We start from the raw sequence: 23,243 nt of genomic DNA, 5'->3' as shown, positions 1-23,243 counted from the left end.
TGAACATAACTTGAAGTCTATGGCACGAAAGAATAAATGGCATCGTAGAATTTCAAATTCCACTGATCAATATTCAACAAAATGGTTATAATTTAACTGACAAAATGTGCATAACCTAAAAAATTGCTTTAGCAAAATTGTCCGCTTTCAGTGTTAAGTGTGTTACCACCTCTGTCATTTTGGTATATTTCAAATGGCTCCATTTTCAAAATTGTCTAAAACTAAAAGAAATATATAATGTAAAAATTATTTCCTCATACTACATCACTGAAGCGAAACCGCCGGACCTTTCGTCTTTCCTCGAATATTCGGATCCCTAAGCTTTCTTACAAGAATCATGGTCCCGTTGAATTGCTTCTTACCATCTCAACTGTTTGAGAATGATTGCCTACTTCTTCCTTAATTTAGTGGATGCAGACCGAGTATATGAAGTGCCCTGGATACAAAAAGGAACCAGATAACAATGTCAGAATTTGGTCAAGCCTCATTGTGAAGTAAAAATCACAAGAAACAAGGTATCAGGAATACCAAAAAATATCACTAAAATGAAAAAACATAGGTCCGAACTCCGGATAAACGGACTGAATAAATATTATATATGGTGCTGTTACACAAACCTGCAACCATTCATCCATTGAGGTGTCAGTCGCCCTAGTTCCAACTTCAACCTTTGGGGCCGCTTTCTTGGTTTTCTAATCAGCAAAAGAAAAAATGTTGTGATAAAATTGTAGATGATAATAGATTAATTATGAAATACGTTCAATCATCCTTGATCATATGCCTGCTGATTCAACACAAACAGACAGAAAGATAAACGCTTCAATCCAACTAGAGTGAACAAATTGCAACGGTCTGAAAATAACAGGTGACCAATCCATTATTGCATAAAACACAAACTATATAAACAAATTTCAAAAACATGATTAGGACATATTCTAAAATCTGAAGATAATTATAATTTTTAAGCAAACGCAGCAAGCAATTTTCAACCACTGTTGGAACAATGGCAGAAGATCAGTCGAATGACAAATAGGTTTCAGGAAATAAAACAAAACAAAGGCAATCATTTCACTCAGAATAGTTGAGGCTAAAGCAAATAGAAATATAGATTCAAAATAATCGTTGCCACCGAAGATGGGGATGATCGCCACATGATCAAAATGACGTAATTGTTCATGGCAATAGCCAGAAACTCATGAGTTTAATTTCGGCCAAAAATAAAATCATTTGCTGGCATTCTGGTCCATAGTAACATTCTGGATTTCTGGTATAAACACAAGATTGTACTGGTAATTACTAATAGGTAAAAAAAGAATATAGTAATTACCTTGGAGAATTGTTGTATTTGGCTACGTATCCAGAAAACGAGAAGACCAATAAGCGCGATTCCCAAGCAAAACAAGAAAACTGACTCAACACTGAGTAATCCACCCGCTTCAGTAACTTCAATAGTTCCATTATAGAAAGTACTCTGGTACGGATTTTGGTCAATCTCATAGACAATTGTCCCCACAAGATCAAATACACCAGGCTGCAGAACATTAATAAAGATACTATCACCAACCAAATGCATCTAAAAACTTGACTAGTACAGTTTAACAGTTCCAAAAGCTTACCTGTAAGAACTTGCTAACAGCGTATATATAGGGGAAAGTACCTTGAGCTGATGGAGGAACTGACGCATTGTTAAAAGCCTGGCATAGGAAACTCATGTCAAAAAAAAAACTTCAATCATAATAGTACAGAAGTGTCATTAGATGATCAATACCCAATTCTACATCTATCACTGAGAATAAATATCATAAATATAGAACTACAACAGGTTGAACAAGGTTCAGTTTCATATTTCCTCTGTTAAAGGGGAATCATAGAGACCTGACCAACAACAAATCAATGCACCATAAGTTAGAAGAGGACATGGGGTGGGGTTTGTTGTCCAGCAGACTTTTTCTCTTTAAATAACAACAAGATCACGAAGTGTATAAGTACGATAGAAATGTCAAGTTTTCTTCCCCTCTATCTTCAATCGTCCTGATCACAATGAAAAATCATTCTCATCTATCTAATTTAATATCAAATTTAAAAACTAATAAAAAAATTTGCTCAGAAGAGAATAAGTATATCTTCGGTTTAAAAAATAACCGCCAGATAACCAACGAGACAAGAACAAGAGCACCTATATCTAATAACAATGAATATTATTTCTAAACTCTCAAGATGGTTGACCACATAACATCGAAGAACAAGAGCCATATATTTTGAATATCATTTCTCACTAATTCCATAACAAGTGAAATGTGCTCGCATTTGTTATAAGCAAAGAGCAGCATAAAACGTCATAATCGAGAAAACGAACATGGTACCTGAGCAGAAAGATTCTGCAACAAATAACTGTGATCATAAGCAAGATATACACTGGCCTGGATCGCAATAACATTAATACTTGACTCCCCTGTTTCACCATTCAAAAAATGACAAGAAAACAAAAGTTAAAGATCAGATTGCTGTTTTGAATGACATGCAAGTAAATAATTAGAAGAGAGAAAATAAGAGGATATCAAAGAAATGACTACCCCCGGTTATCTGGAGAAAACATTTCTTGGTTTAGCAAATTACAAATAATTACCGTCATTTTTTAATCCGACTAAAAGTTTGCTTTCTTCCCCTGCCGTAACCACTGAAAATGACAGAAGAACTTATCACATCATTATTTCTCATCTATATGATGAAAAATTTCATCAAATCTCAACGAAGAAAGAAAAATTATTTATAGAGGAGGCAAGGTTAACAATATTCAAAATAAATATACCAACATTTAGAGGGGTTTTGGGGGAAAACACAAACAGTTTCCACCCAAGGAGCTGGACTGAAACTCCCACTGCCAAAGTCTTGGACATCCTCACCAACAATTCCAAGGTCATCCCCTCCCTCGATCACCGATGCAACAACATCTGCATCTGGGTCTGGCTCACATCTTGCAACTACCAAACCATAAAAATATCAGTCAGAAAACAGGTTGTTCTGATTATCGCCAATAAAGTTCAAGGGGGTTGTTCACCTAAAAGCAACAACTCCCAAATTAACCACTTCACGACTGACGTCCACAAGAACTACACATAATAATTAAAGTAGCTTTACCTTTATCATTTACATTTTACTAAAGTAAAGGAAGAAGATAAATATCTAGTGTCCTAGCAAACATGTGCATTTAAATACTGGATAAACATGACACCTTTTACCTTCATTACATATCCGATCAAAATTCACACAATGCCAAACTGAAATGCAAAAGCCAACATATATCCTCAAATGGAAAATTCAGCAGTCACAAGAGGAGAAATTGATCGAAGCAGAATTGAAAAATAAAAAAATACATCGATGAATAAATAAAAACAAAATCTCGATCTAATCAAATTTCACTTCCGGTACATCGAAAAACAAGAAAACATCCGAATTCAGTCTCAAGAGTAAATCTTTCTTCCATGCATATGGAGGCAAGAGGCAAATAACAAGAGCCCCCCATCCCAGCACCAAAAATAACCGAGTTCAAAATTGAAGCAACACAGAGAAGGTGGGCATTGAAAATTGAAAGGGATCTAGATCCGAAGTGCATACCTTGTGAAAAAGAAGAAGAGAAGAGAAGCAAGGAGAGTATCAAAAGAACCCTAGTTGTCATTTTCTTGTTTGCTCCGGAGACGGGAAAGAAGCAGACTCCGTGTGCGTGCCTGTGATTTTTCAAGAGTCGGACGAAAGTATAAAGGCCGGGGGCGAATTTGATAAGGAACGCATTTTGTTTAGGGCCTATTCTGTAATAAAAGGTTTTACATGGGCTAAAATGAAATGCTACAATATCATGTTAAACTAAAATCTTATATAAATCAATGCTCATCTTAACAACAATCAGTTGATGTATCTACTTACGTTAATATACTCATTTGACTACTTTGTAAATCCTACTTTTAGAATATTTTTAATTTTTAATGCTTACTTTTTTTTTTTTTTTTAACGTGATAACCCGCAGCCGCTACTTTTCGATGCGCTCTGAATAAACCCTCGAACTAACGTAATAGTCTACAAGTATGAGAACTGTAACATCAAGTTTCAAAACCCGAAAACTTATCCAAAATTTCATCATCATATGTTATATTTGAAGACGGTGATTCAAGTAATCTTTGTAAACTCTAAAATTTTGTTTACTAAAAAAAAACTCGTAATCACATGTTTTTAAAGTTTTCAAAACTTTAGAACTCATCGATTTCTTGATAATTTTAAAAAGGGATAATAGCCAAAATAGTCCTGTAAGTTTGCTTATTTTGTGATTTGGTCATGTAAGTATTCAATTTTGGGTTTTGGTCCAGTAAATTTAGTTATGTTTTGGTTTTTAGTCCTTTTTTATTTTACCAATATTTTTATAATCGGATCAATGATCAAATCAATCTAACTTAAAAAAGCGGTTCAACCGGTTAGACCGTTTTAATTGAACGATCGGATTGAAAAACTGTTTATATAATATAATTAACAATATATTTAAAATTATAAAAACTTAAAAAATTTATATAAATATAAAAATATATATTTATCGTAATTTTTGAAAACTAAATAACTATATAAATAACTATATAAATATATTCAAAATATTAGTTATAGTTATAAGTTTTTTTAAATAATTAATTAATTAATTAAAACATTCTAATATTAATAAATAATATTTTTAATGAAGAAAAAAATCTAAATAATCATGCATATATATAATAAAATATTAAATTAAGTGTTTAAAATAAAAAAACTAATTTTTCGGAAAAAAATTCGAAAAACCAGTTTTTCGATTCTTGATCGATTCTGCCAGTTCAACCGTTAAAACGGTTTTTTATAGTGTTTTGGATCAGACCAGTGACCGTTTCGGGTTGAACGATATAGTTCAGTTTTAAAAACATGACATTTAAGTGTTGATGTCACAACATACATATCATCATTTCTCAATGCAACGTGAACATTTTTAGCTGTTATGTTAGTATTTTTTGATGTCACGTCAAAACTCTACGAATAAAGGATTAAAAACCAATTATAACTTAATTTATAGGACCAAAACCCAAAATTAAATATTTATAGGACCAAAACACAAAATGAGCAAACTTACGAGACCATTTTGACTATATTTCATTTCAAAAACATATTTGGTTACACTTCATCTAACTTCACGATCTCAAATTTAACACGATGTTTGTAAATCGAAGGCCAATTATACCAATTTTTTCCCCACCTAAAAAATTGAGGAGTGCATACCTAAAGGCTATACCATAGTCCATAAGGGTATCTTTTCCAACACTTCAGTTAATAATCCACAGCAGTATTAATAAACGATGAAATAAATGCTAAGCTAGACGTTTCATATTCCATCCCATTTTCGGTGCACTTCAATTCAAAGTCATTTCAATTTTTTTTAGAAAATTTTATTAAAAAAGGAAACATAAATAGTATATATAATAATAAGAATGTCGTAAAATTCATAACAAATGCCTTTTTGGGAAATATCAAGGATATCTTGATAATTCGTTAAGTCTCTTAAACAGTAATAAATTAAATTCCAACAGATATGAAAGTCTCGATTATATATAAATAACTCTTTTTGTTTGTCTTATCATAATACTAAACAATGTTTACTTATATTTACAAACATATCTTTGTTAACTAAACCTAGTAAAAGTGTAATTTATTTGAATGAATTAAAAGGAAATAAATAAATAATCTATACGATATAATAATGAATAAGATCTTCATTGTATTATATATATAATATGAATAATGCTAGAGATACAATATATATTGTGTATAACGATATTTACAATAAATATATAATGAAATTTTATTATTATATCGCGATATTTTACATTCAATTTATAATAAGATTTTGATAAATGAAATTTTTATATTAAATTTTTTTTATTATATTAATTAATATATAAATTTAATTATACATATAACATTCTCATATAATATATATATTTGCAGTAAAGTTTATTTGCAGTAAAGTTTCTTGGGGGCTCTGTGAAGTGAACACGTGTACAATCTGACGCAATATTATTGCTGGTGAGCTCGAGTCCCAATGCAATTTCGCCCGTCTGTTTCCCAATCCTCAGACTCGCTCGTACCCGAGGAAGATCGAATTTCGTTCGGCATTTTCTTGTTCGCTATACGTTTCATGTTCTCTCCGTGAGTGGTGTGTGACAGCTTTTTACGCACGCACATACTGGGACACTCATTAATGTGTGTTTTCTGGTTCTTGATGTGACCAACCTCGTGTTCTTCACGTATATCTTTCATACCCTTCTTCGCATTTTTGAATCGATTTGGGTTTCTCGACGGGCACACTGTGGCCTGCTTTTGTTCTCTCTCTGAATCGGGTCGTCATCGGATACGAACGAGGTAAATTATCTGTGGACTAATGTGGGTTTATGTGTTTTCTTGCTTTTAAACATTTTGCCCGGGTTAATGTGTTTCTAGTTTATCGATTTTGATTCATGCATGTGTAGACGGACGGGTACTATCTAGGGGATTTGAGAGTTACATAGGATGGTGGGTTTTATTTCGCCGTTTCTTAATTCTGTGGATTTTCATACCTTTTCCTTGTTTATGATTTATGATTATGATATGATTTATGAAAGTATCCGTACGGAGGAAGATGAAGGAAATGAAATTAACTGGTCCAAAAGAAAATAGTTGAGGATCATTCTGAAAAGTAAAGCAAAGTAAATGAGGTTAACTTTGTTATCATTTACTCATCAAATTTTATATCAAAAGTTAGCAATAAAAAAGAAGGAATTGTCTTCGGTTTTGGAGATGGAACATGGTTTTTGTTAATGGGTTTTGCTTGAGTTGTCCTTATAGTTGATACTGAATGATATTTGTGTGTCTGTGTGGTGCTTGTGGGGTGGGGGGATGACACAATCGTATTTGTGTAATACCTAGCTGGATCTTGATAGATGCACATTACGGATTGAAATTTTAATCTGCAAGTGGGAAATTTTTAATTAGGTATTTAGGGCTTGCAAGAATGTCTGCTCTTTCCAGATTGTCAAACCTTTCCTGCGATGTATCACAAAATGGTTGTATCAAGACTGTTGATTCATCAAGCAGTGTTGTTGAGTTGGATGATTTTGATTTTTCAAAGTTACCCGAGCGGCCACAAAATTTGAATTTAGAAAGACAGCGATCATTTGATGAACGGTCACTCAGTGAGATGCCAATGGGACTTTCGCCTCATCCCCCTTCTAGAGCGGAGAATTTTAATCGAGCTTTTGACAATTTAGACAGTGTATTTTCACCTGTTAAAAGATCCGGATACGCGACTCCGCTGTCCCAATATGGTTTCGGGATGAGCTGTGAGCCAAACCCCATGATAGCAGAGGCTTGGGAAAATCTAAGGCGATCGCTGGTGTACTTCCGAGGTGAACCTGTTGGAACGATTGCTGCATTTGACAATTCTGATGAGAAACTCAACTATGACCAGGTGAACAGCAAAAACCATGGTACTTTCTTGTTGATTACGCCCACTGTTTACTCTCAGATGCAATATTATGGTGGATTTGTAGGTTTAATTTCTTTAAATTTCATGATTTTACTTGCTGGTTCAGCATGACACATTTGGCTAGAGCAAAACCACGGACAAACTGTATAACCTGTTTTATTCATTACCATATAACAAACAAGATCATCTAGGTTGCAACAAGCCATATAAAAGTTCTCCAACGCCAGTTACTAAGGTTTTCCTTAATTTCCGAATGTGCAGGTTTTTGTCAGGGATTTTGTTCCTAGTGCGCTGGCATTTCTGATGAACGGAGAACCTGAAATAGTAAAAAATTTTATCCTCAAAACTCTTAGGCTACAATCATGGGAGAAAAAAATCGATAGATTCCAACTTGGGGAAGGTGTGATGCCAGCTAGTTTTAAAGTCTTGCACGATCCGGCCAGGAATACCGAGACATTGATAGCAGATTTTGGTGAGAGTGCAATAGGAAGAGTGGCTCCGGTTGATTCTGGCTTTTGGTGGATCATTTTACTAAGGGCATACACCAAGTCTACTGGAGACACTTCCTTGGCTGAGAGGCCTGAATGCCAACGAGGCATGCGTCTGATACTCAGTTTATGCCTCTCAGAAGGATTTGATACATTTCCAACACTCCTTTGTGCCGATGGCTGCTGCATGATTGATCGTAGAATGGTGAGTTTCCAATCTTTATTAAGTCTGTTTTGTGAGTATTTTACCTTTGTCCCCCCATTTAAGTTTTATAAGAATTTATTGTCTTCAATAGCAGCACGAACTTCATTGGCAAATTATGTTTATTGGCTTGAATATCTGGTTTCATGGGGATCATCCACATATCTTCGTTTCTTTTCATGCATACAATTTGCTGATATTCATTTGTTTTAGAATTCATGAAGAATCCCATAATCAGTTCTGCTTTATAATGAAGGTCACTAATTGTGACATGAGCTTTTTGTCCATTGGATATATTATGAAATCTGGTGGAATTACGTCATCAATGAAGCTCAATTATAGTGTTCAAGAAGATCGTTCATACTTACAGCACCAGTTTATCTTGAATTTGGCAGTTTAGTAGTTCTTTTATTGTTTTATCTTTTATTCTTAGTTTAGGTGATAGTTGACATGTCTGCCTTTTCCCATGGCAATTGGATTGAATCAAGAAAATGAATAATACTAACCAATTTCTTATCATTTTCTTCATCAGACCAATAATTTCTTCTCTGGTGAATTTTTCCGCCTTTTTGTACTAAGGGTCTCCAGTTATATAATTCTTTGCAAATATGCGCTCTTGTAGGGAGTATATGGATACCCGATCGAGATACAAACTCTTTTCTTTATGGCTTTGAGATGCGCCATGGTTTTACTGAAGCACGATGCTCAAGGGAAGGAATTCTTAGAAAGAATTGTTAAGCGTCTACATGCTTTGAGCTATCACATGAGAAGTTACTTTTGGCTAGATATGAAGCAACTTAATGATATATATCGATATAAAACTGAGGAGTATTCCCACACAGCAGTCAACAAGTTCAATGTCATGCCTGATTCTCTGCCAGAATGGATTTTCGATTTCATGCCAATGCTTGGAGGTTACTTCATTGGGAATGTTGGCCCTTCAAAAATGGATTTCCGTTGGTTCTGTTTAGGCAATTGTATTGCAATACTTTCATCGTTAGCGACACATGAACAGGCTACGGCAATTATGGATCTTATAGAATCACGTTGGGAGGAGTTGGTTGGAGATATGCCACTTAAAGTTTGCTATCCTGCCATTGAGAGCCATGAATGGCGGATTGTGACGGGATGTGATCCTAAAAATACTAGATGGAGTTACCATAATGGAGGATCATGGCCAGGTACTCTCTTCATTTTGAAAAATGGTGCCCACAAACTCTTCCAAGCTCTCAAAGTCTGTTGATGTGAATCTAAGACTTCAAAAACTAATCTCTCTCACTTTTTATGATAACAGTGCTTCTGTGGCTCCTCACCGCGGCATGCATCAAGACAGGACGGCCCCAGATTGCAAGACGTGCCATTGAACGTGTTGAATCCAGGCTATCAAAAGATGGTTGGCCAGAATACTATGATGGAAAGCATGGCAGATACATTGGAAAGCAGGCTCGAAAATACCAAACATGGTCCATCGCCGGCTATTTGGTTGCAAAAATGATGATTGAAGATCCATCTCATCTGGGTATGATCGCGCTTGAGGAGGACAAACATCTGAAGCAGCCAGTCTTGAAAAGATCGGCCTCGTGGACTACTTGAACTTGAAACCAATTCGTCTCCGGTTTATTCATTAGCTCCCATTTTGTCAACGAGTGAAGCTTCGCTTTACTGGAGCCAAATGTGGATCCCATGTTTGAAGTTTAGCTTTTGGTAAGATAATTAACGAATTTGTAGCATGAAGGGATAATTTCTATTTTCTTAGGGAACATTTATCATATTTTTTCAAGTCAAAATGTTTTTTTTTTTTTTTTTTTTTTTTACTTCAGCTCCATTCTTAGTAGTGATTCACAATAATTTTTTAAACATTTTCAAACGCTGCCTTGAACTATTTTGCCCCTCGTTTAACAGTTGTTATCATCATATTACATCCAAAAATTTTAACAATTTATTGATAAAATAAAACCTAATAACTTAAGTCAAACAACCACTTAATACAACCAATTCATAGCCTTTTAAATGCTGTTTTATCACATTAGTGATTAGTCTATCGACCTGAAAATATTAGGTCTTCGCCAGTAATTTATTAGCTTTACTAGTAGATGGTGAACTTAGTACAAACGTACGATATCATAATCTATACTACATTATCCACATTTTTTTTTTGAATAAAGTTAGATTAAGTAATCCACATTTTTGTATTATAATAAAATAATATATTGGATATTTACTTAATAATCATATTTTTCTCAAAAAAAATCACTATTATTCTCTCTGGATTTTTTTTTAAAAAAATTAAATACCTTTTTATACAATACTTAACGGGAGAATTATTTCAACTTGGAATATTTTTTTACCTATTAAAAGGGAGATTATGTTTTTTTCTCAAAAAAGTTCCCAATTTTAATCGGATATTTTAACCAATAAAATAAAAAAAAAATGGAAGCAGACCACATTTCCTTAATTATTTATTCCTCGCAGGTTTTCACAGACTTTCCATTGAAGAAAAAAGTTTTTCCGTCAAACGAAAAGGTTTCCTTTGAATTTCTACATTATATATTAGACAGCCAACGAAAAGCGCACACACACACAGGGAAGATGAAGCCAACGAGAAGGCCGATCAAAGCGGTGTCGTCTTGGGTGCGGCGGCAGCCTCCCAAGGTCAAGGCATTTCTCGCCGTTGTTAGCGGCATGGTGGCGCTTGTTCTCCTTCGTGCAATTGTTCATGATCACGATAACCTCTTCGTAGCTGCTGAGGCGGTTCACTCGATTGGAATCTTGGTTCTTATTTATAAACTTATGAAGGAGAAGACTTGCGCTGGTAATGGGTTTTTTTGTGATTTATGTGTTTGTTGGTGTGGGAATCGTTGTTTTTAGGATTTAATTTGGTGGGATTGATCGAGGGGTGAAAAAGTTTGGGACTTAACTGATGAGGGATGATTATGTTTTCATTATATTTATGGTATCTGTAATTCGAGTACAGCTGAACGTTATGGATGGGTTTCGGTTTTCTTCTGAATCTTGTCAGTTTTTCCATTCATTTTTTGGTATTTTCGTTTGTGAAGGACAAAGTGCACTTTTAATCCCTTTTGCCCCCTTTTACTAGAAAAGGTATTGTATTGGGGGCTAGTTGTGTGCTAACAAGCGCCGTTCAACTTCAAGGAGGAAATAAGCACTAATTTCTGTTGCATCCCCTATTTCTCTATAAATTGGGATTTTAAATATTAAGGAAAGTGAAGGCTGCAATTCTTAAAAATCACTATCTTAATATTTAGAGGCCTTGTATTGTTGCTATTTATGATCTTTTTTTACCACAAAAATGTAATGTCCATTTCAATTATTCTCTTTGATTTGCTTTTTGTGTCTCTCCCTTATACTCATGGTGTCTAGTTTTTGTTGAAATTGTGGCAGGGATTTCACTCAAATCTCAGGAGCTAACAGCTATATTTTTGGCTGTTAGATTGTATTGCAGTTTTGTCATGGAATATGATATACACACGGTGCTTGACTTGGCTACACTAGCCACAACCTTGTGGGTTATTTATATGATTCGTTTTAAACTAAAGTCCAGTTACATGGAGCAGAAAGACAATTTAGCTCTGTATTATGTGGTGAGTTTTACGTGTGAATGATGTCATCCTTTTCTTATTCCTTTTCTTCCACGGCTTTGATCTTGTGTCTCAGTTTTATGGAAATTAGTACACCATGATCAAGAGTTACTTGAAAGTCAAAGCCCAAGACTGTTGGCTGTCATTGAGTTTTAATTTAGTAGAAATTTTATTGAAGAAATAATGCTATCAAGCACAAGAATTAAGTAGTTCAATCATAAAGGTCTACGTTCATGACACTGTTGAACGTTAAAATGGCTGAATTGTATTGGCCTCACTTAATTTTGAATAGAATCTCGAGTCTTGACCACTTTATATATAGCTAAAATATTTATGATAGATGTGGTGGGAAATTTTTCTTTGCTGTAACCTAATCATGATCAAATTATATATATTTACATATATATATATATATATACATATTTACACACACACAATTATTGAATCTTCCGAAATACGTTCTGTGAATTCTAACATCCATGAGTTGAACACGGAAATCAGAATTGAAGTTGATTTTTAACAGCCCATATGTCTTTGCAGTTGCTTCCTTGTGCAGTCTTAGCTTTAGTAGTACACCCCTCTACTTCGCATCTCTTCGCCAACAGGATTGCTTGGGCTTTCTGTGTCTACCTGGAAGCTGTTTCTGTGCTACCCCAACTTCGCGTAATGCAAAACACTAAGGTTGATTTAACTTGAATGTTGCCGTGTTATATGCACGATAGTTTATGTTGCTGCCTTAAATTTCACTATTTGTTGTGCATGTTCTTGTATAACATTGTAACTTCTCAATGCCAGATTGTGGAACCATTCACCGCACATTATGTGTTTGCACTGGGTGTTGCAAGGTTTCTGAGCTGTGCTCATTGGGTTCTCCAGGTTTGATTCACAAACTTTGCCACAAACAATTGTTTTAAGAATTCTCTAGACCATCCATTACCTAATCAATATTCTAAAATTCCATCATTGATCTTAACTTTTAAGAGAGTTTTGAAGATGCTCGATGGGTGCATGAGCATAATCATAGTCACCGAATATGTAGATATCAATATATCATATCCATTTTAAGATTTTCAGAACAACAGTGTTCAGTGGTCTTGTCACTTGTGATCCTGATATGGAAATAGGTTGGTTGAAATTATATGCTTATATCATCAACAATAAGTATTGTTTTAATCATAAATCGTCTACATAATTATCATAATATGTCACCCCTGTTATGGTAGTTAAAGTTACATACCTTTCCTCTTGTTAAGATACACCGAATTGAATCCTAGTATCCAATTTGTAAGGTAACTTTTCGGATTAATAAGATGAAGTACATCTGGTCATCTAGCTGTAGCATTGCCATCAATATTTCCCATTTGTCTTTTCCAGGTCTTGGACAGTCGTGGTCACCTGCTCGTGGCATTAGGTTATGGACTATGGCCTTCAATGGTTCTTATCTCAGAAGTCGTTCAAACTTTCATCTTGGCCGATTTTTGTTACTACTATGTTAAGAGGTGTGCAGCCTTCTGCCCTTGTATATTGCATTTTGTGTGTATGTGTGTCTTTAGCATCGTTTCATCGTGCTCGATTTTGTTATTTTGCAGCGCTTTGGGAGGGCAGCTTCTCTTGCACCTTCCTTCCGGGGTCGTGTAGTCAACATTTGCCAGACTAATTCAGTTGTTTTGGTGCACGCCTCATGGTTGATACTTGGGTGTTAAAATATGGTGGGTAGATATGTCGGGGTGTCGAGGTCGATTCTGCCAGAAACTGTGTTGGAGCCATTGCATGTGCCGTAGTTTGGTTTAGATGGATTTTTCTGTAAGAAACACTTGAATTCTAAATCAATGATCACCATCTTTTCTTGAACTTTGTCGGTAACTAACGGGGAAAAAATTTATACCTCCGTCCCATTTTTGCACTTAATCTTATGAATTTCGATTATAATTTTAGTGTTAACCATGAAACATTGAGAAATCTCAAATTCATAATTTAATTATTTACACATTACTTAGATGGATTAAAAATGATTCCAATTCATCATTTTATTAGATGAACTCAAAATATATCCTAACTACCGTGAATTACCATATAAACATAAAAAAATAGATTTGATGTTTGCGGTGTTACTTTTTTAAACAACAAAAATGCATTTTAAATTTATTGATTTGAAATACTTTCATTCAAGTGAAACCTTAGCTTTTTTGAGATTTGAGATTTGTATTTCGTATCTTAGCTTGAGCATTTTCAAGGGCTAATTCATGGCTAATTAATGGTCCACTCGATATATTTGTCATCTGCCTCGGTTATTATACTCGAAACTTAGTTCATAAATTCCTGAATTGGCAATTATTTCTTGGAAAGAGACTTAAAAAATTAATAATAAAAATTATATTATTAAAAATAGTAAAAGATGCAGTTATGGAGTCACAATGATGGAAATCCCAGTTAAGCCAAGGATCATGTTTCGTATCAGATATTTTTCGATTACGGATAATTCGGACAATTAGTTGAAACATCAGACATAACTAAAGATCTTTTCCCATTCTTTAGAGTTTCAAACTAAAGTTGGAAAGGGCAAGCAGGTACAAAATTTATGCAACAATTACAGAAACAAAACGTACGCATGCTTTAACCTTCTAGATACATACCATAAGCTAATGGAATAGAGTAGCATAGAAAATGATATCATTATATTACAAACAACATTTATATGCTCCAAATGATATGATCAAATTTCTGAGAAACTCTTGCCGTTGATGAAGTCCACGACTTGGGTGACTGTTTGATCGAGTGCCAGGGTTACTGCCGCCAAATTTTGCAAGAATTCCTCAGCTGTTGGCTTGTCGCCGTCAATGATATCAGTCACAGCCTTTAAGAATATTACAGGCACTTTCAGAAGATCCGCTACATAAGCAACAGCAGCTCCCTGAATATGCAAGACAAATCAACTATGACGTCCTTTGCATCAATGGGTTTGGGCATAAAGAAGTCTATTGTGCATCTAATGTACCATGTTGTCTACAAGGAATTTATTCTTCTTGTAAAAACGTCCCTAAATTCACTCCGGACCAACCAAAAAATGAATTTCATATCGATTCTCTGGCAACAAGATTGATGTTAAAGCATCATTTATTGTATACTATTTCCGCTAATATTCTGACAAAACAGGAAGTTTCATTTCTTTTAATTTCAAAATAAATACAATTCTATTTATGACAAAATTCAAGTGGAAGGATGTGAATCAATAATGTCCTAGAGAAAATTTGTGAAAATAAACTGAGCAAGGCTGAGGTGAGAGCTAGTAGATTCAATTGCTACAGATGTGATTCAATTAACTTCTGGCATGCAACAACTGCATTTGCAGAACATTCTTTATTACGTTACATCAAGCGACATGATAAGCTCAAAACGTTATGCCAACCTCCATATCTTTCACAGTTGCATCATTTGCAAGGATTGCTGCTTCATCCGCTGCGGACATATCCAAAGAATCACCAGTAGACAATTTGCCAACCTGAAACACATAAAAGATGCTATTTTATCTGCCGAAATGTTATTTCCTTTCATATAAATATCATTGGTGACAAGACACGGTATGCGCCTATCAAGCAATATATTCATAGTTGATTAGAGAAGACCATTTAGGGGAAACTTTACTGTCTACACTGCATCTTCTAAATTTCGTACATGCAAAGATTAATTCAGAAAACAAAAACTAGAAACCAAATCTCAATTCCTGTGAACACTCATACAATATTGGAAACACAAATAGATACCATCGACTTAGTCATTGTCAAAGAACCATCGAACATGCAAGGAAAGATCTGCTACTCCATTAGATTGAAAACTCAAGCCCATAAGATATTTTACAGTTGAATAAAAAAAATAAAGTTCAAGCATTGCAGAGACATGTCAAAGAGAAAAATTACCGATCTAATCAGAGACTATGACATTTATAGTTCTGAGACTTCTGATAAAGGAACTTTGAAAAGAAATGAGGAAAAAAATTTTAAGGTTCAAAATGATCATCAAATGAGCTCTGCAAGTAACTAACCTTCAAGTTCAGCTCCTTGGCAAGGTTGGGGGTGTAGAATGCTTGACGAGAGCCGACACCATACAGATCAAACACCTGGAGGCAAAAAAGAAGGCTCGTGAAGATCTGATGCAAAAATTAAACTTCTTCATTCGGGAAACACACTGTCCATAAACTACTGTTGCATGTTTGCAACCAGAAAACACCAGCAATGCATTATATCATTGATCATGAGGTAAAGGTCTTATTGACTTCCATCCCCAAAGATTGAGAAAGTGAGCAATAAATAAAAAAGAATTTACATCCACTTTCTCTGAGGTTTAGTTTAATAAAAGAGCACTACCTCCTGTTTAACAAAGGACACCTTGCTCCACACTGTTCCAATTATACAGTTCGGTATGTGGAAATTAATTGGCATTGGCACCAAAGCAATTATATGAAATATTAATCTCAAAGTCAACAGTGAAGTGGTTTGTCTTAATTCCATTACACACACCCCTTTAGTCACGCATGTATGCAGCATGTAGCATAGACCAAAAACTTTAGAGGTTTAATATCATTTTGGGAAAGCATGACACTGAAATCATTAAGGTGAAGCACCAAACATTTCCACAAGTGTGTAGGAATTAGAATCGAAACATTCTGATACATGGACAAGTGAAGTAACCAGTTCGGGAAATAATCACCCTATCTCCAAAGAGGAGGACCTTCTTTCATCATGTTCATATAAATAAATGACAAAAAAATGAGGAAAATATGAATGCAGAGAACTTACAGGGATGGGAATTCTTCTGTCATGGAATGCGACATCCGAAATAAGAAATACATCTCCTATGCAAGCACCTTTTGCCTGGTAAATTCTAGATATCAATGCAAAATTATGTTGAGAGTAATTCATTACCTGCTCTCTAAAATTATATTGTGAGTAATTTCTTACGTGCTCTCTACACAGAGAGCACGTCTGAGTTTCCCTTTCCGCTTCAGAAACATACAGATCTAAGTTCTGAAACAACAATTTAACTGCTACTTTACGTAGTACAAATCTATGTCAAAGAAAAGCAAAAGACGAGTACAAAGTTTGATCAAGCAAGATGATTATATTCCTCAATTGAAAATGTAGTTAAATTTCCGAGGATCAGAAATAAATTTTTACTCAGAAAGCACAGAATCAGTGATTCGAAAGGTATATAAAGATAAAGAAACTGGAGAGAAGACACTCTCATGTACACCCAACTACAGATATAAGTGGAGCGTAAAAAATATCAGCAGCAGCTGACCAATCCTGATAAAGTCAAAAGTGAGGTTCAAATATTACAAATATTGAAATTTGGAACAAGGAGAACCATAAAATGTTTATCTCAAATACCTTGAACCCTCCAGCAGTGCCTGCATTTATTATAATGTCTGGCTGCAATGCTTGAACTGAAGCATAAGTCAGAAGGGATGCAGACACGGTGCCTACACCATCAACACCTGAAAAGAAATAGCTCATGAGCTCAGTAACAGAAAATTCATGAGTAGTATCAGCCGAAAATCTTTAGTACCAGTACACATTCCATAGAAAGAGGAAAATTACACAAGAAATATACACTAACGTGATCAAAAGCTACATCAAGAAAAGAAACAGAGTACAGACCCAATGTGTTGTCTTTTCCAGGGCAAACAATGCTGATGCTCAAATCTTTATATTTACCATGATACCTCACCCATGGGACCCCCTTTGGGAACCTGCATTATTTAAGACACGGAAGGAGGAAAAAAAAGAGCAAATTTATGGTGAATTAACTTCTAAGAAATAACAATCACTGTTGTAAAGTTTAATAGAAAATAATCAAACATGTAGAAAAAGTGAATCACCATTCAAATAATCAAACTCACGGTTTCACACACATACAGTGTAAATCCTACACTATGTAACTTGTGACAGTAAGCTTAAACTGATAAATTCGCACCGATTATCAACTAATACAAACGATCAACAAGTTACCAACTTCCTATTCCCCATGCAGATTGCAGATCAAGAAATGAACTTTCAACTCCAAATCAAATAAGCAACGGAAATTAACGAAAAGATCAATCAAAAAGAAGGCGTACACAGAATCCAGGTCCTCTGTGAGCTGGAACTTATTCACTAGAGGTGACGCCTCCGTCTGCATTGCTATACGCCATTTTCATCGATTCAAAAATATTTTTAACAAACACAGAATTGAAATCAGTATGCTACCGTATGAAAAATTCGAGCAAAAATAACTGTTGCAAAAAAAAAAACTGAAAATTAAAAAATATATATTGAAAAAGAGTACCGATAACCAAGAGTACATTGGAGATGGGGCTTTGAGAAATTGAATCCTCGTGAACTTCTATCTCAGCTTTTTCATCGTGGGGAGGAGCCATTAGATTATAGACTAATAGTCAACTTCAATTCTTCGAACCTCCTGCCCGCCGATGAGTTCCCCGATTGAATCAGAAAGCTATGAAAAGCATTTCAATGCTCTTTCCCCTCCTTTGACGAGGCCAAACATAATAAATGCGATTTTGTGAATTTGCCTCAAACTGGAACTAATTTATGATTAACGAACCGGAGAGGACACACGGAAAATGAAGGAATGTGGGAGTTGGTGGGCACGCTTTTATGATTACGCTATTTATGTTTTTTTGCACACGAAACGATTTTTGCTTTTGGCAAATGGGGTGGGGTGGATTTGATTTGAGAAAGGTGCGGTGCTTTTATTCAAATTTTTTTTTTAAAAAAAATTACTAAAATTGAACTCTAAGTTATTCAAAACAAAAAAATTTAGGTCTGTTTGGACGTGTATTTTAAAAATATTTTTAGTATTTTATAAGAAAAAAAAATTAAATTATGTATTTGAATAAATGTTTTGTAAAATTATTTTTTTAAAAATGTTTTTCAAGTATAGTTTTTATAGAACAATTGAAAGGTGTTTTTAGATGTTTTTAAAATGAAAACATGGAAGACAAAGTTTAAAAACATGAATTTTGAAATATTAAAATATTTTTATAGAATAGTTGTTCAAACACATATTTATTCTTAAAACAACTTCAAACATATTTTATAAAAAGTTTTTAATTTTTTTTTTTTATAAAAACGTTTTATAAATACATGTCCAAAGTCCAAACATAAACTTATTATCTTCTCCAAACGATCCTTACTTTATTTATTTTTTTATATACAGAAATGACACTTGCCTCTCAAGTATCTTGAATGTTGGACAAATATAAGTTTGGCTCAAGTCCATAACCAAGATGCCCCCACATTTTTGTAATGTTTTGAAGTTGGAGATTTGAATGGAATCAAACTTTTGAATGTTCCCAAGTAAATATGTAGTCCATTGGACAAGTCGATTTTAATTAAAAATATAATCAACCACGTTTCCTTATTTAATTTATATATTGTTCTTTGGATTTGAGATCAATTGACTCCAAAAGCTAACTAAAAAAATAGGATTATCCAAATATATACATAGAATCTAACGGGTTGTCAATTGTGGGCAGCCCAAGTCAACACATAACTGCGGTTTTGTCTCTAATATCATGTTAAGATTATGAATTAAATCTAATTCAATCCAAGAGCTAACTAAAAATGGATGATTGTCGAATGCTATATATAAACTCTCACGAGCTTTATTTAACCGATATGGGATGACTAACAAGACGATTCCACGGGTCGATTTGTAAGACAATCTTCTATTCAGATCACTCGAGAAAATATTACTTTTTATGTCAAAAATATAATTTTTTTGTTATAAATATGAGCAAAATTGATGCATCTCATCAATCATCTCATCAAAGACCTATTCATTTGGGAAAATAGCGATTCCAATTATTGACATGGCATGCGAAACAAAATTCAGTATGAATTCTTTTTTCAGGCACTGATACTGATGTATGGATTGACTTTTTTTTTTCCCGGATTAACTTGACTTAAATCGACACAAGCAAGGAAAGAAAAATGCAATCTCTTATTCTTATTACCATTCACCACTTCGCACTACAAATCTTCATAAATCGACATCTTTACAAAGCAAATGACAGGATTTCTACATATTAAGAGCACCTATAGCAAGCTGGTACCTAGAGCTAAAAGTCAATCTCCTTAATAAACAACATAAAACAGATTGCATGGTTACAAAGAAGATCATGAATTGAACCCAATTTTTTATAAAAAAAGATATGCATTAAACTTCAAGTGAACTTGGAGTTTGCATGCCACTGGTTCGACGAAAAATTACTGGACTGAAAATATATCAGAAACCAAAAGACGTCACGTAGGTCAAGTAGAGTACGGCCAGAAGATGAGGAAACTGGCCATGGAAAGTTTTTTGTCTTGGGACACCGTTCGGGAGCATCGGAAAGTTGTCCGGAGGAGGCATTTGGCAGTTCTCACCATTGATATACATTCTTCTTGGAAAACCCCATCCATTTCTTAGTGTGAATGAAGTTGGATCTTTTTGCAGAAGTATCTCGGTCGTCACGGAGCCCAGTTGATCTTCATCAGCTTGCAAGAGTTCGGTGTTGTAGAATTCTTTTCCCCAGAAAAGGGCTACGTCTTCTGCAACACGTCCATGGCATGAGAATTCCCATATCTCCAAATAAGAACAAAGATGGGAATTCTTGAGAAACAACAATGACATATGAGTGGCTTTTAGATTCACGTAGACTTCTATTACTATATTGGATTGTTTTGAACTTTGCTTGCTTTGATCCTGAGTTTGATATATAACTTTCAATATAGTATCTTCACTTTCTACTTGTGATCCCATGCTTAGAATGATGTTGGAAGATCATAAATCAAGGCAGAGTCAGAAAAAAAAAAAAAAAAAAAAAGAATGAGTGATTGAAAACTAAAAGAGTTTTTAGATGCAGCCTGTATCTGAATAGAAATTTCAACCCCACTACAAGAAATTCTAACATAGAAGGAAGACTATTGCCCCTGCTAATCACCCTCTCCGTGGCTCCATCCGGCACATAGTAACTGGACTCATTCCCATGTTGTGAAGTGAATATAAAGTTGCTCCATAGAAAAAAGTACCTGGGACACCAATAGTTGAAAGCTTTGTACTGTTGAAGCTGTAAACAGAGGCGGATAGGCCAAAGCCAGGATGTTGAACTAAGACATTCCAGTTGGAGAAGTTTCTCCCGTAGTTGTAGTTGGATACTGTTAGTTTCACTCTCCAATGACTTTCGTAGTTGTTCTTGATGTGCCAGTGAATCCGAAGAGGGCACATATGGTTTGTGCATTGAACTATATCAGTACCAAGCGAGTTTGAGGAGACCAAGCCTTCTCTGCACGAAAGAAGTAAACAAACACGGATGAAATTAGAAGCGTGAATTTCTGTAGCATGCCCAGAACCGTTCATCTATTAGACCATACTCAGACAAAATCAACAATCCAAAGAAATTACAAACCTAACACATGATGTTGCATTTCCATTAGCGTCTTTACATCCACAGCTGCAAGAAGAGCAGTTTGTGATGGTGGGATTATAGAACGTTGAAAGCGAAACACAGCAAATAGGTGTTGAGTAAGCCAAATAACTGGAGTATGTGCATCTCGACTTCCATGTCCCTACAAACCACAATTCTATCATCAGGACAGTACCAAAATGTCCTGGAACACAAACAAAGAGCTTATGTTCTTCTACGGGACCGTATTATGTACGCCTTTTATAACTTACGCGAAACTTGCTCATCTCTTCGTCCTCCAATGGCTGAATAATGTGTTGGACTAGTTTCCATCACCGGGGCACAAGTATAACCAAGTCCTGGAGCCATGAGCGTGAGATTCAGTGGCTTGTAACCAGTAGTATTCTGCTCCAAGTTTCCAACTGTAAGCTCAAAGGATGAATTAGACATGGAAGGATTGATGGCCCAAGCAGTTAGAATCCCACCACGGCAGCAACCATCAGGTCTGTTTTGCGACGTTGAATCTGGCGAATCCGGCATCAGATCAGATATCACAGGGTCTGGCTTGCAAGAATGTGGTACCTGGTTGAAGGACGAACAATTTCCTTTTTCAATGGCAAAAGCACCAGACATCGACAAAATAACCTCGTTTTTTGCCCATGTCCAACCCAACCTCCAACCTGGATTCTCCACATGACGATATTGGTAGTAATTTTGGATGGTTACTCTGGCCTGCGAAAACAAATTACTCAGTTATTTGGACAAAGAAAATAGTACATTCATGATTACAAATAGTTGCTACACTAACCACATAGCCGTTAGGCACGTACGAAAGCACGTCAAACGTGACAGTAATGTTTCCATTTGGATCCAATGGATCATAGCAATCTGCATCAAAAGACTTCAGGTGAGAAAAAAGGACACGCCAGAAAAAACATAATTTCCCATATGCAGCACTTTTTGAAGAGGAGAAGAAGCCTTAGAAAGATTATATGCCTGAAAATCTGCAAGTTGTCATTAAAAACAGTAACATCTGCACACAACACCATACAAGAAAGGCAAATGAATCCATTGTTTAAGACAAGAGTTGAAATGGACAGCAGCTGTTATAGACCAGAGAAATGGAAAAGATCTTCAAGAACCGAAGTGTCGACAAAGATAATGATCTAAATTACTTGCTTATCTATTCCAGCTAGATATTTTCTTTGCACCATTCTTGATTGGAAGATAGAAACAAAGCACAAGAGACGATAAAAATTAACAACTGCAGGCCTCCCTATTGTGTTTGCACCATCTGTCCTGAGAATGTGGATACATGAAGGCGGATTAAGCAACATAGTGACCTAGTACACAATGGATATCCTTAAAAAGTTAAATCTATTATATTGTCTTCGAAATTCCCATGAATATTTTCTTGAAATAAAAAATTCCCAGGAATATATTAAGTTTCTTAGGAAGCAAAACTTCACGCCGAAGTAGAAAGATTCAACACAATGATTCATCACAATCCAAGTGCGTGAAAAAGACATGATACAGAATGGGACCCATTTCTCTACAAGATTCTGAAATAATTATACAAATATATTGCAACACCTGAAATGTTGAGTTTCCCGGCTGTTCCTCCTTATTTTGAAGCATCGCACGAACTTTGTTTGAGGATCGAGAACAAAGAGCAACATTTTATGGCGCTATATTTTCTTTCAAGCATTTCGTCGAACTTTGTATCTATATGAGCAAAAATAAAAAATGTCAGTCGCCAAAATGTTATTCATTTTAAGAAGCAAACCACAAATATACATATATGCTATTACTTTATGCATTTGGAGCTTTAAAAAAAATTACGCAAAATAAATTATTAAAATGTGCAGTGTATTTTTGTAGATATGCTCATGAAATTGATATATAAGTATCGGTTGCGTACGTTTCAGAAATCAACTCCCAGTAGTTTTAATAAAAAAAAATAAAAAATTAAAGATCTTTATTAAAA

At 34.9% G+C, this 23,243-nt stretch overlaps 5 protein-coding genes across 5 annotated transcripts; 2 read left to right on the top strand and 3 right to left on the bottom strand.

The window, feature by feature from the left end:
• LOC140891115 (translocon-associated protein subunit alpha-like) lies at positions 1-3,753 on the bottom strand. Its single transcript, XM_073299420.1, has 8 exons — positions 3,616-3,753; positions 2,814-2,981; positions 2,627-2,677; positions 2,364-2,452; positions 1,617-1,694; positions 1,328-1,531; positions 618-692; positions 1-436 (listed from the first exon to the last, which is right to left on the bottom strand). Exons 1-8 carry the CDS (start codon positions 3,674-3,676, stop codon positions 389-391), a joined length of 774 nt encoding a protein of 257 aa, XP_073155521.1. The 5' UTR covers positions 3,677-3,753; the 3' UTR covers positions 1-388.
• A 2,385-nt stretch (positions 3,754-6,138) lies between these two features.
• On the top strand, positions 6,139-9,963 carry LOC140887329 (probable alkaline/neutral invertase B). Its single transcript, XM_073294512.1, has 5 exons — positions 6,139-6,423; positions 7,033-7,507; positions 7,787-8,218; positions 8,838-9,396; positions 9,510-9,963. Exons 2-5 carry the CDS (start codon positions 7,052-7,054, stop codon positions 9,806-9,808), a joined length of 1,746 nt encoding a protein of 581 aa, XP_073150613.1. The 5' UTR covers positions 6,139-6,423; positions 7,033-7,051; the 3' UTR covers positions 9,809-9,963.
• Positions 9,964-10,698: 735 nt separating this feature from the next.
• On the top strand, positions 10,699-13,665 carry LOC140887794 (uncharacterized). Its single transcript, XM_073295281.1, has 6 exons — positions 10,699-11,027; positions 11,618-11,817; positions 12,355-12,495; positions 12,610-12,690; positions 13,189-13,313; positions 13,404-13,665. Exons 1-6 carry the CDS (start codon positions 10,805-10,807, stop codon positions 13,450-13,452), a joined length of 819 nt encoding a protein of 272 aa, XP_073151382.1. The 5' UTR covers positions 10,699-10,804; the 3' UTR covers positions 13,453-13,665.
• Positions 13,666-14,321: 656 nt separating this feature from the next.
• LOC140890747 (5'-methylthioadenosine nucleosidase-like) lies at positions 14,322-18,401 on the bottom strand. The gene is made up of 8 exons (XM_073298769.1): positions 18,136-18,401; positions 17,927-17,990; positions 17,469-17,560; positions 17,199-17,305; positions 16,608-16,682; positions 15,854-15,928; positions 15,221-15,313; positions 14,322-14,725 (listed from the first exon to the last, which is right to left on the bottom strand). Exons 1-8 carry the CDS (start codon positions 18,224-18,226, stop codon positions 14,528-14,530), a joined length of 795 nt encoding a protein of 264 aa, XP_073154870.1. The 5' UTR covers positions 18,227-18,401; the 3' UTR covers positions 14,322-14,527.
• Positions 18,402-20,097: 1,696 nt separating this feature from the next.
• Positions 20,098-22,984, bottom strand: LOC140888545 (COBRA-like protein 1). The gene is made up of 6 exons (XM_073296236.1): positions 22,850-22,984; positions 22,065-22,144; positions 21,529-21,988; positions 21,260-21,419; positions 20,883-21,136; positions 20,098-20,402 (listed from the first exon to the last, which is right to left on the bottom strand). The coding sequence occupies exons 3-6, from the start codon at positions 21,887-21,889 to the stop codon at positions 20,098-20,100; spliced, it is 1,080 nt and encodes a 359-aa protein (XP_073152337.1). The 5' UTR covers positions 21,890-21,988; positions 22,065-22,144; positions 22,850-22,984.
• Between the last annotated feature and the right edge of the window lie 259 nt (positions 22,985-23,243).

Source organism: Henckelia pumila, chromosome 3 (assembly GCF_033568475.1).
Source record: "Henckelia pumila isolate YLH828 chromosome 3, ASM3356847v2, whole genome shotgun sequence".
Classification (NCBI taxonomy): domain Eukaryota; kingdom Viridiplantae; phylum Streptophyta; class Magnoliopsida; order Lamiales; family Gesneriaceae; genus Henckelia; species Henckelia pumila.
Note: the sequence above shows the minus strand (reverse complement) of the source record. Positions and strands in the feature narration are given on the sequence as shown.

Coding starts and splice junctions, on each gene's coding strand:
- LOC140887794 (XM_073295281.1), top strand. CDS start 10,805: ATGAAGCCAACGAGAAGGCCGATCAAAGCGGTGTCGTCTTGGGTGCGG. Junction 11,028..11,617: donor GAAGGAGAAGACTTGCGCTG/GTAATGGGTTTT, acceptor AAATTGTGGCAG/GGATTTCACTCAAATCTCAG. Junction 13,314..13,403: donor TGTTACTACTATGTTAAGAG/GTGTGCAGCCTT, acceptor GTTATTTTGCAG/CGCTTTGGGAGGGCAGCTTC.
- LOC140888545 (XM_073296236.1), bottom strand. CDS start 21,889: ATGTCTGGTGCTTTTGCCATTGAAAAAGGAAATTGTTCGTCCTTCAAC. Junction 21,420..21,528: donor AAGAGATGAGCAAGTTTCGC/GTAAGTTATAAA, acceptor TGTGGTTTGTAG/GGACATGGAAGTCGAGATGC. Junction 21,137..21,259: donor AATGCAACATCATGTGTTAG/GTTTGTAATTTC, acceptor TCTTTCGTGCAG/AGAAGGCTTGGTCTCCTCAA.
- LOC140887329 (XM_073294512.1), top strand. CDS start 7,052: ATGTCTGCTCTTTCCAGATTGTCAAACCTTTCCTGCGATGTATCACAA. Junction 8,219..8,837: donor GCATGATTGATCGTAGAATG/GTGAGTTTCCAA, acceptor GCGCTCTTGTAG/GGAGTATATGGATACCCGAT. Junction 9,397..9,509: donor TAATGGAGGATCATGGCCAG/GTACTCTCTTCA, acceptor TTATGATAACAG/TGCTTCTGTGGCTCCTCACC.
- LOC140890747 (XM_073298769.1), bottom strand. CDS start 18,226: ATGGCTCCTCCCCACGATGAAAAAGCTGAGATAGAAGTTCACGAGGAT. Junction 17,306..17,468: donor TGGAAAAGACAACACATTGG/GTCTGTACTCTG, acceptor ATTTCTTTTCAG/GTGTTGATGGTGTAGGCACC. Junction 16,683..17,198: donor GCACTGCTGGAGGGTTCAAG/GTATTTGAGATA, acceptor AGAATTTACCAG/GCAAAAGGTGCTTGCATAGG.
- LOC140891115 (XM_073299420.1), bottom strand. CDS start 3,676: ATGACAACTAGGGTTCTTTTGATACTCTCCTTGCTTCTCTTCTCTTCT. Junction 2,678..2,813: donor CCCCCAAAACCCCTCTAAAT/GTTGGTATATTT, acceptor TGTCATTTTCAG/TGGTTACGGCAGGGGAAGAA. Junction 437..617: donor CAATGGATGAATGGTTGCAG/GTTTGTGTAACA, acceptor TTTTGTATCCAG/GGCACTTCATATACTCGGTC.